General features: G+C 45.3%; 1 protein-coding gene across 1 annotated transcript in view; it reads right to left on the bottom strand.

Moving 5' to 3' along the window:
* Positions 1–13,633, bottom strand: part of ZNF185 (zinc finger protein 185 with LIM domain) — a 43,667-nt gene that overhangs the window by 10,585 nt on the left and 19,449 nt on the right. Inside the window, exons 9-14 of the mRNA XM_043974669.1 lie at positions 13,143–13,238; positions 11,037–11,123; positions 10,608–10,706; positions 7,250–7,348; positions 3,506–3,601; positions 3,091–3,180 (exon numbers count right to left, since the gene is read on the bottom strand). Coding sequence (XP_043830604.1) covers positions 3,091–3,180; positions 3,506–3,601; positions 7,250–7,348; positions 10,608–10,706; positions 11,037–11,123; positions 13,143–13,238 — 567 coding nt within the window. The remainder of the gene's footprint in view (positions 1–3,090; positions 3,181–3,505; positions 3,602–7,249; positions 7,349–10,607; positions 10,707–11,036; positions 11,124–13,142; positions 13,239–13,633) is intronic.

Below are 13,633 nucleotides of genomic sequence, written 5' to 3'. Positions count from 1 at the left end.
GATCTCTAAAGAGAATGCCAGCTCTCCGTCTGTGATCCCCTCATAGATGATGCTAAGTTGCTTAATTTCTGAGGCTCAGTTTCCATCTATTCACCATGTCTTCCTCACAAGGCCTATTTTTTAATCAGATGAGATCACCTCTCTATTACCTCAAAGGCTTTTAGAACTACAAATTTAGTCTAATCCACAAGTGAACTGGAAACCCCTTCCATAACATCCCTAACAAGTGGTCATCTAGCTTTTGCTTGAAGCCCTCCAGGGAAAGGGAATCCCACTACTTCCTGGGGCAGCACATTGCTTTTTAGCACTGGGGAATTTGCATTTATAACAAACCTAGATAGGTCTCTCTCTATCACTGCTACTCATTGCTCCTAGTTGTACCTTCTGAGGCCAAGAGGAACCAATCTAAGCATTTAGTGTTCTCATGCATATCAAGAGGGACTATCTGGATGAAGGCATCAGCAATGCCTTAGCTGGGACTCATCTTTCTCCCTGGGGTCCAAGGCAGGTGGGAGACTGGGACAATTAGGGGAAGGGATCCCTGGGCATCCCAGAAGCCTTTTCCTGCTTGCATAGAGATCTTAGCCTTGGACTGCTTCCCTCCATGGAGGAGCCAATGTATAGACTTGGGAGGGGCCTTGGGCCTTGGAGGTCCTATCCTCACTTCTGCCCCTAAGTCTCCATGCAATCTTTTTTTTTTTTTGCAGGGCAATGGGGGTTAAGTGACTTGCCCAGGATCACACAGCTAGTAAGTGTCAAGTGTCTGAGTCCGGATTTGAACTCAGGTACTCCTGAATGCAGGGCCGGTGCTTTATCCACTGCACCACCTAGCCACCCTCCATGCAATCTTGGTCAAGTCATCTATGTATACCCTCTATGAACCTCAATTTCATCTTCTGTAAAATGGGGGTCAGCTTAAATGGTCTTGGAAGTTCTCAGTAAGCAGGTTACTCATTGGGTACATGGCAAAATGGATAAGCGTTGTTAATAAGAAAGCCCCCAAGCCTCAGTTTCCTCATCTGTAAAATGGGGGAGTTAGACTAGATAATTGCTAAAGTATAATATATTCTGTGGGCTGATCAGGTAGCTTGGCAGAATAGAAAGAGCACTAGACTTGAAGCTGGAAAACCTGGTTCAAGTCCCAACTCTGCTACAGACTAGGCAAGTCACTTCCCCATCTCTGGGTCTCAGTTTCCTCATTTGTAAAATAAGAGATTTGGAATAGACGATATCTAATACCTGTTGTGGCTCTCAGGCCAAGGATCTAAAAAGAACAGTATTCTCCTGGGGAAAGAGCCATGCATGAGAAGCCTGAGCCACTTCTGCTACTTACTACCCTGGAAGGCTCTAGACAGGTCTCTTTCCCTCTCTGGGCCTCAGTCTCCACATCTATAAAATGGGGAGTGAGTGTGAAGGTGGGACCAAGTGATCTTAATAAATGTCTTTGTTCATTCTTTCATCTGTTAAGTCCCTTTTACACTGATTCAAGAGTTTCTAATCTAAAGTCCATGGACTTTTTTTTTTTTTTAAGAAAAATAGGGGGCAGCTAGGTGGCGCAGTGGATAAAGCACTGGCCTTAGATTCAGGAGGACCTGAGTTCAAATCCAGCCTCAAACACTTGACACTAGCTGTGTGACCTTGGGCAAGTCACTTAATCCTCATTGCCCTGCAAAACAAATAAACAAACAAACAAAACCAAGAAAAATAACTTGACAACTGCATTTCAATATAATCTGTCATCCTAGACTGCATCCGACTGCCACAGTGGGCCAGGGCATAACAAAGGTTAAAAAACCCTGCTTCTAAATACATGAGCCCTGATTCTTTCATGAGAAAGGAGTGCCCTCTAGTGTTCGGAAGAATACCTCACACCAGCCTTCTAATCGGCTAATGCAATATGGCAGCAAAAACACCATTCTCCACCCCTACTCCTTTTTGGGATTGCTGCTGGAGGAAGCTGGAGGGTTGGGAGTGGGGAGGGATCCCCCAGATATTCTGGAACCCTACCTTTAAGCGCTCCATCTGTTTTTCTCTCCTTCCCTCCCTCCTTCTCTCTCTGTCCCTTACACAGTCATCAGTGCAAAAAGGACCTCTCATACATAATAATGGATTCCTCCCTCAAGGGCAGCATAGTGCATAGGAAGAAGTGAGAAAGGAGTATCAGGACATAAGGTTGGGAGATAGAAGTCATTTAGTCTAGACCCAGATCTGCCATTTAAGCCTGGGTAACCTTGGCCAATATCTTCCTTTCTGCAGGCCTCAGCTTCCCCATCTGAAAAACAAGGGAACTGGACTTCCAGCTCATGATGCTAAGAGTCTCTGGATTACAGTCTGGTTGGCTTCTTTTTTGGACCCAGGACAAAAGAGAAAACAATGGCGAGTTGGGAGGGGGCCCCTCCCCTCTCCCCTCAGCCTCCTTCCTAGACAAAGCTTTTCCTCATCTTCCCCAATGATCCTGACCTCTCCTTTTCTAACTACCTGGGATTTATTTAAAGAAATCCCAGTAGACACTGCTCTCAGCAGGGTATTGGCTCCTTGAGATCATTTCTTTTGCTTTGGGTTCTATCTAACACTCTGTATGGAACACAGGAAGCCTTTGACAAATACCTGTTGCTTACTTGAGGGGACAAGTGCTGAATTTGGGGGCAGAGCCCCAAGTTCAAAACCAGGTTCTGGTACAATGGCAGCATATCACTCATTACATGCTGTGGCCATGCCATGTGCTGCATCAGGAGGCAGACAACCTGGGTTCAATTTTCAGCTCCACCACTTACTGCTTGTGTGACCTTGGGTAAATCACTTCCATTCTCTGGCCTTTGGTTTCATTATTTGCAAAATGGAAACTGGGCTACATGACTTCCAAGGTCCCTTCAAGTTATATATCTGTTAAGTAATAATTGATATGTCTCACATTTGGGCGACCTCAACTGAGTTTTCTTAACCTCTGTGGGCCTCAGCAACCTTTTCTGGGCTAGATGACCTCTGAGGTCCCTTGGATTTCCACAGAGATGATCCTGTCATCCAAGGCCACGTTTCGTGTGGCCCTCCCCTTCCAACTAAGGCCAGTCTTGATAAATTCTCCTTGCTTACCTCCGGTTTTCAGATGGTATAGGATCATCCAAGCTGGCTGAACTTCCGTATCTCTCTTCAGTGGTGGTAACAGTGGAGGCAGAGGCATACCTGCAACCACAGAAACAAAGAACCTTTGGAATGAAAGGAGTTTCTGGAGACTGTGTAGTCTACCTCTCTCACTTTGTCTTACTTTCTATGTGGGGGAAACTGAGGCCCAAAGAAGAGGGACTTGGCCAAAAGCACACAGCTAGAGGGGAGGCCAGGCCTAGCACACAGAGTTCTCTCCTCCCTAGACACCATAGTGCTCTTTGCTAAGAGAGGAGAGGGCCTGCATATTGCACACAGTACTAGGATACACAGTTCTAGCACCCGAAGCCTTCAGCCCAGTAGCCGCGGTGGAAGTGAGTGGGTCCCCATTAGTGTCTTTTCCTACTTTGTAGTGTTCTCGCTGGGTATGGAGTATTGCAGGTTCATCGAATGATCATACTGGTCATCTGGAGAAAGCGCACCACATTCCTCGGAGCTGAGCCTACTAAAGACAACAAATTTTAAGTCACCTGAATTAATGGATAGATCTGAGTTCCCATTGGTGAGAGCTGGTGGACAATACCTTGCACTGGAAGGTTTGGATTCTAGTCTAGCATCTACAACTAGCTGACTGTATAAGTCAAATTTCTTCCCTTCTCTGCCCTTAAGATTTTTCCTCTGAAAAATGAGAGGGTTACATCAGATTGGCAAAATTGACAAAAAAGGAAAATGACAAATGTTGGAGGGGTTGTGGAAAAACAGGCACATTGGTATCCTGTTGGTGGAGGATGAACCCTAAATTCTAGCTATTCTGGAAGTTACTAAAGTATACACTCTTTGACCCTGCAATACCACTACTAACTAGGCCTATAGTCCAATAAGATAAAAAGCAAAAGGTTCCATGTAAATGAAGTGAGAAGAACTAGAAAAAGTTTAAACTACAAGTAACAATATTGTAATTTTTTTTAAATTGGCAAGATTTAAGAATTCTGATCAATACAATGATCAACCCTAATTCAAGAAGACCTATGAAGAGTGGTACCTACCTCCTGACAGGAGAGGTCATGGACTCACAATGCAGAATAAGATCCACATTTATGGATATGGTCAATAATTGAAAAAAAGAACTTAATTACAAATTTTCAAAGGGGTTCTTCCCTTTAAGTAAAAGTAAATGAAGGAGTTAGCTGAGCTCCTGTCTAAGGGTCCTTGTAGCTCTAGCATTCTATTCTGATTCTCCAACTCCTGGAGTCTTTTGAGTCAATCAGCTCCACTGATAGGAGCCTCTAGGATGATATAGCTTTCCAAAGCCTCCATGAGCTGGCCCTGAGCTATGTGATCCAGTTAAACTGGCCTTCTCTCAGTTCTTCACACACAGTCTTCCAGCTAGTACCTTTGGGCTTTTGCCCTGGCCATTCCTCCTCACCTCCACCTCACAGAATCCATCTCTTCCTTAAGTACTATCTTTCTCATCCCCATGACTGGGGCTACTGTCCTCTCTCCCAAACCCCCCTGTGTTGAAACTAGTACTTGCTATTTTTTCCTGTACATACTTGTCTCTCTTGACAGAAAGTAAGCCCCTTGAGCTCCATGGACTGTTTTTGTCTTTGCATCCCCAGCACCTAGAACACACTAGACTAAAAGGTCTGTGGATAAATTTCCAGGGGTCGTGGACTAGAATGGGAAGTACTTTTCCATGGCCACATCTTCAAGGAGCTGGCCTGGCTCTGGCAAAGTGAGTGATCCAGAGGGTACTCACTACATGTCCAGTAGCCACTAACTGAAATGTAGCATCACCTTTAACGATTTCCAAAAATGACTCTGGGAAAGGATCCTCAGGGGACTTTCAGCAGCTCGATTAAATCAAAGGGGCTCAGGACCCCAAAAGTAAAGAATTTCTGGGCTAGACTTTCATAAAATTCGGTTGGCTGACTGATTGATCAGTGTGTTTGGTTGATGGCACCAGGGCTCGGGGAAGCTTTAGAAATCGACACATATATAGCATACTAAGAGAAGAGGGAAGAAGGGAGAGGGGAGAGGACAGGGAGATGGAGGCATGCATTCAGTTTCCCTTGAAGAAAAGACGATCAGCCCAGCAGTGAGGAGCATGCTCATTTCTAGGTGTCCAGAAGGAAGCTCCTGGTTAGTTTAATAGAGGCAGAGAACATTAGAGCTGGAATAGACAGACCCTAGAGAGAAACTTGCCCAGCCATTATTTTGCAGATGGTGAAACCAAAGCCCAGAAAAGGAAAGCGACTTGCCCAATATCACACCGCGAGTCAGAGGGCCAGGGCCAGGAGTCGAGTATAAGGTTCTTTTTTTTTTTTTTTTTTTTTTTTGGGTGAGGCATTTGGGGTTAAGTGACTTGCCCAGGGTCACACAGCTAGTAAGTGTTAAGTGTCTGAGCCAGATTTGAACTCAGGTACTCCTGACTCCAGGGCCGGTGCTCTATCCACTGCACCACCTAGCTGCCCCCAAGTATAGGGTTCTTGACTCCCATTCCAGCACTTTTCCAGTATGATGCCATGGTGGGGTTTTTTGGAAGCTCATTCAACCACTTTGCACACCGATGTGATTGACATAGCAGAATAGGAAAGTTTTAAGTGCCTCCCAATTCTGAGAGTTTCTTTTCCTCCTGGATCACTTAGCATAGAGAGGTGTTTGACAAAGCAGGTACCTGTGGCCAATGTGACCAAAGGAAAACTTGAAGAAATGAGGGCCTGGTGGCCTGGTGATCCAGAGAGATCCTCCTGAGGAAGCCTCCCCATGTGGCACGTAAGCCTTGTTCAAGGAGTAGTGGGGCTCATTCTCACTTGTGGCATTCAAGAGTGGATGCAAAGGCACCTGCCACTTGTGGGGCTGCTTTAGTGCTGCCAGCCCATGAAGCCAATGAGAATTCTCCAGGAAACACAACTTAAACTCCCTGTTAGAACAGTAGAGAGGTGTATTCTTTGACCAAGTGTGAAACATGGCTTGGATCCACTGGCTCCTCATTTAGCTCTTCTGGAGGCCTGGGGTTGGAGATGCAAATACCTGTAGTCTGCATCCTGACCAAGGAGCAACGTTAGGCTTTTTGAAAGTTTACTTTTCTTAGGATGGCTCAGAACCAAAGCACTCTGGGTCAGGGAGGGGTAAAGGAGAACAGTGCTGACCTTTTGAGGTTCCAATATGACACTGTGAATTCTCTGCTTGAAGGTGGGGCCAGAGGAAAACCTCGAATAGGGTTCTCTGGGGCAAGCATATCAGATCTGATAAAGGCAAGAAAACACGAGGGCCCATGGAACAAGATTAGAAACATGTTACTCTTCTCTGGAAATCTATGGAGAATCTTAAAAACCCATGATTTAGAACTCTTGTTGAATAAATCAGCACCCCCCCCATGAGAGCCCATCTTTGTAGTTCGGGAAATACAATTTGATATGCCCATTTTGCATATATAGACTTTTCTGGTACATAGTGGATTACGTGAGGTCCAAATCCCCTGGTCTGGGATGAGCAAGAATCCAGATGCCCTGGAAGGCCTGTGAACCATGGAGGCAGGAGACATTGTTTGGACTTCTGGCTTTGCCACTAACCTCATAATAGCACTTTACCTGCAGGGCTATTTGGAGCATCAAATATAAAGTGCTCGGCAAACCTCAAAGCACTGTAGAAATGCCAGTTATGAGGATTGGTGATCATGATGGGGCTGGGCAATTCAACTCCCTTCTCTAAGCCTCAGTTTCCCTCCTATGTAAAAGGAAGGGATTTGGAGTTGATGATCTCCAAGTGCTCTTTATAGCCCAACACGCAGTAAAGTAAGTATTATTTTCCCCCATTTTGTGGTTTGACAAACTGAGGCTCGAGTGACCTATGCAGGGTCACATAAAGAATCAAGAATGTAGTTGGGATGAGTAGTCAGCTGGGAAGTGTAACTAACATGCTTCTCTTTCCATGTTTCTCCATTCCCCTGGATTTAGAAGGTAGGGTTCTCAGTAGGAAACGTTATGAGCAAAGCTAGTTATCGTTCATGTGAAAAAAGTCTTCTCGATTCCCTCTGAGAAATCGTTGTTGGCTCTAAGGCCACATGGAAGATCAAATGGTTGAGGCGAGGAGATCTGGATCGGTGAAGATGAAGGTAAATGTGTCTCTCATTTTGGGAGTTCCCTACCTTATCAAATTCCAATAGGGAAGTCTGTATTCTCTGGGCACAGGTGGAACCAGAGGCATCTCTCGAATACCGCCTTCTCGAGAATGCGGCTCAGATCGGCTAAAGACAAGGAAACATGCAGCAGGTTGACAAATATTTGATTCCTCTCAGGAAGTTTATTTTGTGCCTTTAAAGGCCCTGATTCAGAATGGTTGTTAGTGAAATGTTTCTCAAAGTAAATAGCACTGCTGGCTGGTCTCCGATCAAATTTCATTCCAGGGTAGGCTCATTTCTAAATACCTTATAGCAAAGTCATCTTCAGATGGCATAAGGTACCATATTCATTTACTGTCTATTGGATGGCCTGAGGGGCAGAGAGTAGGGGGCAAGCCATCTTACCTCCTTGGATCTCTTATCTCCTTAGACCTTAGGTGTCCCCGAAGCAAGGCAGGGCCTAGCCTAGGCTCCCTGGCCAGTGTCTGGTGGCATCTAATTGTTTCCCCCTTTTCTCTCCACTTTCACACACAATTAAAGAGGCAGTGGTGATGTGGTGGGCAAAGAGCATCAGAACAGAATTATTCGCTAGATGTGTACATGGTCAAGAGACATTACATGATAGTTTTCAAAATAAATGCAAACTATGAATGATGACCTAAGAAAACTATTCAAAATGATTAATGATCATAGAAATGTAACTCAAAACAAGCCTGTGGTAGGAAGCACTTCAAATCCATCCAGTTAGCAAGGGTGCTAAAAAATGGAAGAACTTATTAATGGAGGGGCTGTAAGAGAGCCATGCTAATTCAGTGTTGGTAGAAGGGTAAATTGCTTCAAATATCCTGGAAAACAATCTGGAATTCTCCCCTAAAAAGTAACTACTAAGACTATATGCCCCAAGGAAGTCCTCCCACTCACCTTCCCTTCCCCACTAGAACCTTGGACTCTGTCCCTGGGACAGCTGGTTCTTTGGCTTTTTATTGTCTAGAACCAGGACTTCATGCAACTTCCTAGACATCTCTGTAACATACCTCCTTTCCCCGCCATCATTTTCCAGCATCCCTTTTTTTGTTTGTTTGTTTTTTGGTGAGGCAATTGGGGTTAAGTGACTTGGCCAGGGTCACACAGCTAGTAAGTGTCAAATGACTGAGGCTGGATTTGAACTCAGGTCCTCCTGAATCCAGGGATGGTGCTCTATCCACTGCACCACTTAGCTGCCCCCAGAATCCCTTTTTGTGTTGTCTTTCCTCATTAGAATATAAGTACCTTGAGGGCAAGGAATAGTAGGCTTGTTTGTATTTATGCCCTTAACACTTCCGAACGATGTCAGGCATATGTAGCTAAGTTCTTAGTAAAGGTGCTATCCAGCCATCTGACCAAGGAAAGTACCTAAATCTACCTTTTGACTCAGATTCTGCTACCAGGACTACCTCCCAGGGAGGTGACCGATAATAAAAAAGACCCATAGAAGTATAATTTGCAATAATAAAAAATCCAAAACAAAATATGTGCTCATCAGTTGGGGAATGGCTGGACACCTGAACAAACATGAAATAGACTGAGAATTTCCATAGAGGTGTAGGGAACGGTGCTGCACCCTGAAGAATCACAAGTGTGAAGAATTCAGGAAAGCATTGCAAGATCTACAGGAAGTGACACAGAGTAGAGGTAGCCAAGCCCCTTCTCCCCCATTGCCACCATGACCTCCAACATGGAGGAGAAACACATTCCAGGTCAAACCCAGTGGTCAACAGGAGTAGCCTAATACCAAAGCTAGGGGACAGAGAGCCCTCCTTTCTGTTAAGAACTGATCATCTGCTTTGGGGGGGGATATTCTTTGTAAAGGGGTTTGTCGGAATGTTTGGTGGGAAGTTATTTTGTACCTTGTTTTCTTAAATACAGAACATAGGATTTGGATCAAAAGCCTTGTGTTTATTCAAATCCCAGTTCCATACTTACTAGCTGTGGGTAAATTAGCTCCCTGCTCTAGTCTCAGTTTTCCTTATCTGTATAATGGTGACCATATCACCTGCATTTAGGTAGTTCAAATAATTGCTGTGAGGGGCCAGTGGAAGAATGGATACCAAATGATCTGTAAGACTTAAGACACTCAAACCAGGTGAGTGAGCTTATTTGGATTTAAGGGGCTAACTACTGATGGCCTTCTTAATGGCTGGAGATTGTTTGATCCAAATTCCTCATATTATAGCTGAACAAAGGATGCGAAAAGGAAAATTATTTGTCCAGGCCATTCAGGAGTTCAATTCAACAAGCATTCATATTAAGCACCTACTATGTACAAGTCACAGTCCTAGGTGCTAGTGATACAAAGACAAAAAGGCAAGAAAAAAGAAACAGTCTCTTAGGGAGCTAACATTCTAGTTAGTGTCCTAGTCAGGAATAGAGCTAAGAATTCCTGATTACATATATAGCTGTTAATCCAAAGGAATGAATCTCTAACAGTTGAATATCAGGCACTGTGACAAACTAGGTTTGGACTAGAATGGTTTCTTAGTTCCTCGAGTTACACCAGTAATACACCTCCCTCAGCTGCCTTATTAAGTGCAATATTAAAAATTGGTTATTACTGGTGAACTGAGGAGAGGACATGGAGGAGAATAACAGGGCATGGGCAGTCATGGCAGTCTATGATCTGCATCATTAGCAGGAATTCTCAAATTGATGGGACTCCAGATCACTTAAGCATATTAATAATCACGTTATATATTAATATCATATTTGAGCATAGCTGGCAAGCAGATATAATATTTACATTGGTATAGGCCCAGAGAGGTTAAGCCAATTTGCCCAAGGTCATACATCTAGTAAGTGTCTGAACCCAAGCCCTCCTGACTTTGAGTCCAGTGATCTTTCTGCTACATACCATGGGCTGCCAGGCTCTGCTGATAAAAATCCAAATCCCTGATTTTCCAGTTGAATTTGGCATGCTCTTTATGCTCTACGACTCATGGACTTCATGATGCATGCTATGACTGTACGTCATTGCTGCTGCAAATGCCTGGAAGAATGAGTTTCCTTCAGAAGATAATGATGTGTGCACTTCACGGTTGGAAAATGAAAGCATCATCACTGTTCTGTCACTGGACCATGAAGAAAATGGCCACTCAGTGATCAGACTGAATGTGAATTTGACTCATTGTAACAAATACACTGCTCTGATGCAATGAAACCAATTTTCACCGTAGTGAAAATAAACACATTTTTTTATCCCTCTTGGTTCTAGTCTTGGCTGTCCAGTAGTTTTACTGTATGACCTTGGGTAATTCACTTGCCCTCTGTAAGCCTTTGTTTCTTCCAGAGTAAAATAAGGACCTTGGACAGGCCAGGCTCTACTTATCCATGGAGCCCTGTGACTCCTCACCTTGGTTTGTTGGGTTCAGCAGCTTGTTGTTTACTGGGACCCTCGTAGCCTCCTCCGTGAGTGCTACTGATGTGGCGGTCATCAAAGCTGACGGTAGATCTGCATGGGAAGAGAAGCACACTCGAGCCCTTTCGGCAGGACTCGGGGTCAGCTGAAGGAATGCTGAGGCCCATTCTGAAGAACCAGGCTGTCTGGGTTCTGTGGGCAGCATCCACTTAGGCCTCGGGAGCCAAGCAGACTGACAGAAGGGCCAAGGGCTTTCTACTGATTTTGGTCCAAGGCCCTTGTGAAGTGCTCCCAGGGTTCTCCTAGGGCTAGATCTGTCCTCTACCTTCCTCAGGCCTCATCTGCCCCGTCTGCCCTGCTAGGAATGCTACTACAAAGTCCAGCACTCACCGGGGAGAGGATGAGCTCTGAAGCCAGACTTACCCTTTCTTAGAGGTAACCTCTATTTCATCCACATCATTTTGTGAACCAGTGGAGCCTTGGTTACTGTCAGTGGACCAGGTACTTGACCTGTCAGAGGTAAAGACCCATTAGAAGCCTCAGGATTCTGCATCTGCTCTCCCCTAACCACAAGTACCCACCGTTAAGACATGAAGCATGAGAAGTTCAAGACTGAGTTCCTTGTGGCAGCACTCATGTGTGTCTCAGTTTCCCAATCTGGAAATTGGGGGCCATTCCAATTCATGTTTGAAATTTCTGGCTCAGCTAAATCCAAGCATAGTAGAGGGACAGAGCATCCTGCTAAGTGGAAATTGCAAAGCCAGCTTTAGGCTCCATATAAACACAAATTGCTAGCAATTAGAGCTCACCAAGAGTGGAATGCATGGCCTGGGGAGCTAGTGAGCTCCCCCTTGCTGGTGGGCCAAGCGAAGGGCTCTTCAAGCAGAGGTTGGAAACAGTTTGTTAGGGCTATAGAGAGAATTGTCAGGAATGAGCTGGATAACGTCCTGAGATTCTAGGAGAATAAGTCATGGGATTGTTGCCAATCATTGAGCAATCTGAAATATGATTTGATTGCAAGGCATTTCCCTGCTCCAGGCCCTGGTTTCTCCATCTGTCAAATGAGGGAGCTGGACAAGATAATGTCTAATGATGGTCTTTGCCAGCTCTGTAATGTTCAGCGATTTCATCAGGTGTCATGGGCTAGAGTGATACCATCCCAGCATTCATTACACCCCAAGCGCTGGGCACTGGGCGACAAGGACAAAAGCAAAATCATCCTGGCCTTCAAGCAGTTTCCATTCTACTGGGGAGACAGAGCATGGCCACAGATACCAAATAGGTGCTAGGTAATGTGGGGAGGAAGGTACCAGCAGCTGGGAATGACAGGAAAGCCCTCCCATAGAAGGTAGCATTTAAGCCAAATGCTCTTGGAGGAGACTAAGGATTCTAAGAGGTAATGGCAAGGAGAGAGTGCATTCCAGGCAAGAGGGACAGCCAGCCAGTGCAAAAAACAAACAAACAAACAACAACAACAACAAAAACAGGGAAACAAGAAATCAAGTGCCACGGATTAGGAACAGCAAGAAAGCTGGTGTGAATGTACTGTGGTGTGTGTAAAGAGCAATAATGAGTAATAAGGCCAAGAAGGTAGGTTGTGGTCAGATTGTGAACGTCTTTGAATGCAAAAAAGAGTTCATATTTGCTCCTAGTAGCAATAGGGAGCCAGTAGAAGGTCTCGAGTAGGGGAGGGACAAAGAGCTGTGTTTTGAGAAAATCACATTGACTGCAATGTGGTAGATTGAATCAGGAAGAGATTTGAGGCAGGGAGACCAGTTAAGAGGTGACTGCAACAGTCCAGGCAAGAGATAAGATCCTTCATTAGGGTGGTGGCCAGGAGAATAGACAGCAGGGGAGATGTGAGAGATGCTCTGGAGGTGGAAATGGAAGATTTGGCAACTGACTGGACATGAGGGGTGAGGGAGAGTGCAGTTGAAGGTGACACCTAGCTTGTAGGCCTGGGTGACAGGGAAGATTGTGGTGCCCCTGATGGTGACTGGGACATTAGAAAGAGGGGAGGGGTTGGGGGAAAAGGTAATGAGTTGTCGTTTGGATAGGTTGAGTTTGAGAGGCCTACAGACTACCCTGCTGAAACTATCTAATAGGCAGTTGGTGATACAAGACTTGGAGGTCAGGAGAGAGGTTAGGGTTAGATAAAGAGAATCATCCACTTTGAGATGATAATGAAACTCTTAGGAATCTATGACGTTACCAAGTAAGACAGAAGAGACAGAGAAAGAAGAAGAACCAGAGCAGGGCCTTAGAGAACACCTGGAGTGATGGATGGGCCACAGATGCTTAGCCAGCTGGGAAGACCACGAAGGTGAACACTCATTTCTCCAATGAACCCACACGTGCCATTGAAACCTGACTCTCAGTGGACAGGTTCATTCATTTCTGTAAGGTCCCTTAGCACGAGTGCCCATAGGCTGGCTCTGAGCGAGGGGCATGGTGCAGAGTAGCCCTGAAGCTGGGCAAGAATTCAGGATCACCCAGAGGGATCAAAGGATTCCCCCTAGGCCTCAGTACCTGTCGGCATCAGTATAGCGTTCTTTGTCCTCTGCTTCTTTGACAATGTCCCCTCTGGTGCTGGAAATGTTTCTTTCCTTATATTTCGAAAATGCTCTGGAGAGGAGACAATTTGCTATCTTTCAGGAAAGAGGCTGCTACTACCCCATGGGCAGTCATCCTCCCCCAAGGAGATTTGTTTAAAGCTTTGGTTTTTAGGTGCCAGTAATCTCCCACCAACCCCCATCCCCACCTTGCCCCTTGTGGGAACATACACACACACACACATATACATATATGCACACACACAGCCCTGGGCATGTAACAAACACCACCACTGAAGTGTCAAAAGCAGAGGACACAGTATCTGGCAGCATCCATCCCATTCCATACCTGCAATGTGATTCCCACAGATCTTTTCAAATAAGTCTCAGTGATCCTCCTACACCAGTCTGCTTTATCAGAGGAGCATAGATACCGTGTAAGAAAACACCAGGGCTTGGGGCAGCTAG

This window comes from Dromiciops gliroides, chromosome X, assembly GCF_019393635.1.
Source record: "Dromiciops gliroides isolate mDroGli1 chromosome X, mDroGli1.pri, whole genome shotgun sequence".
Classification (NCBI taxonomy): domain Eukaryota; kingdom Metazoa; phylum Chordata; class Mammalia; order Microbiotheria; family Microbiotheriidae; genus Dromiciops; species Dromiciops gliroides.
The sequence above is the reverse complement of the archived record's forward strand: the minus strand, read 5'-3'. Positions and strand labels throughout refer to the sequence as shown.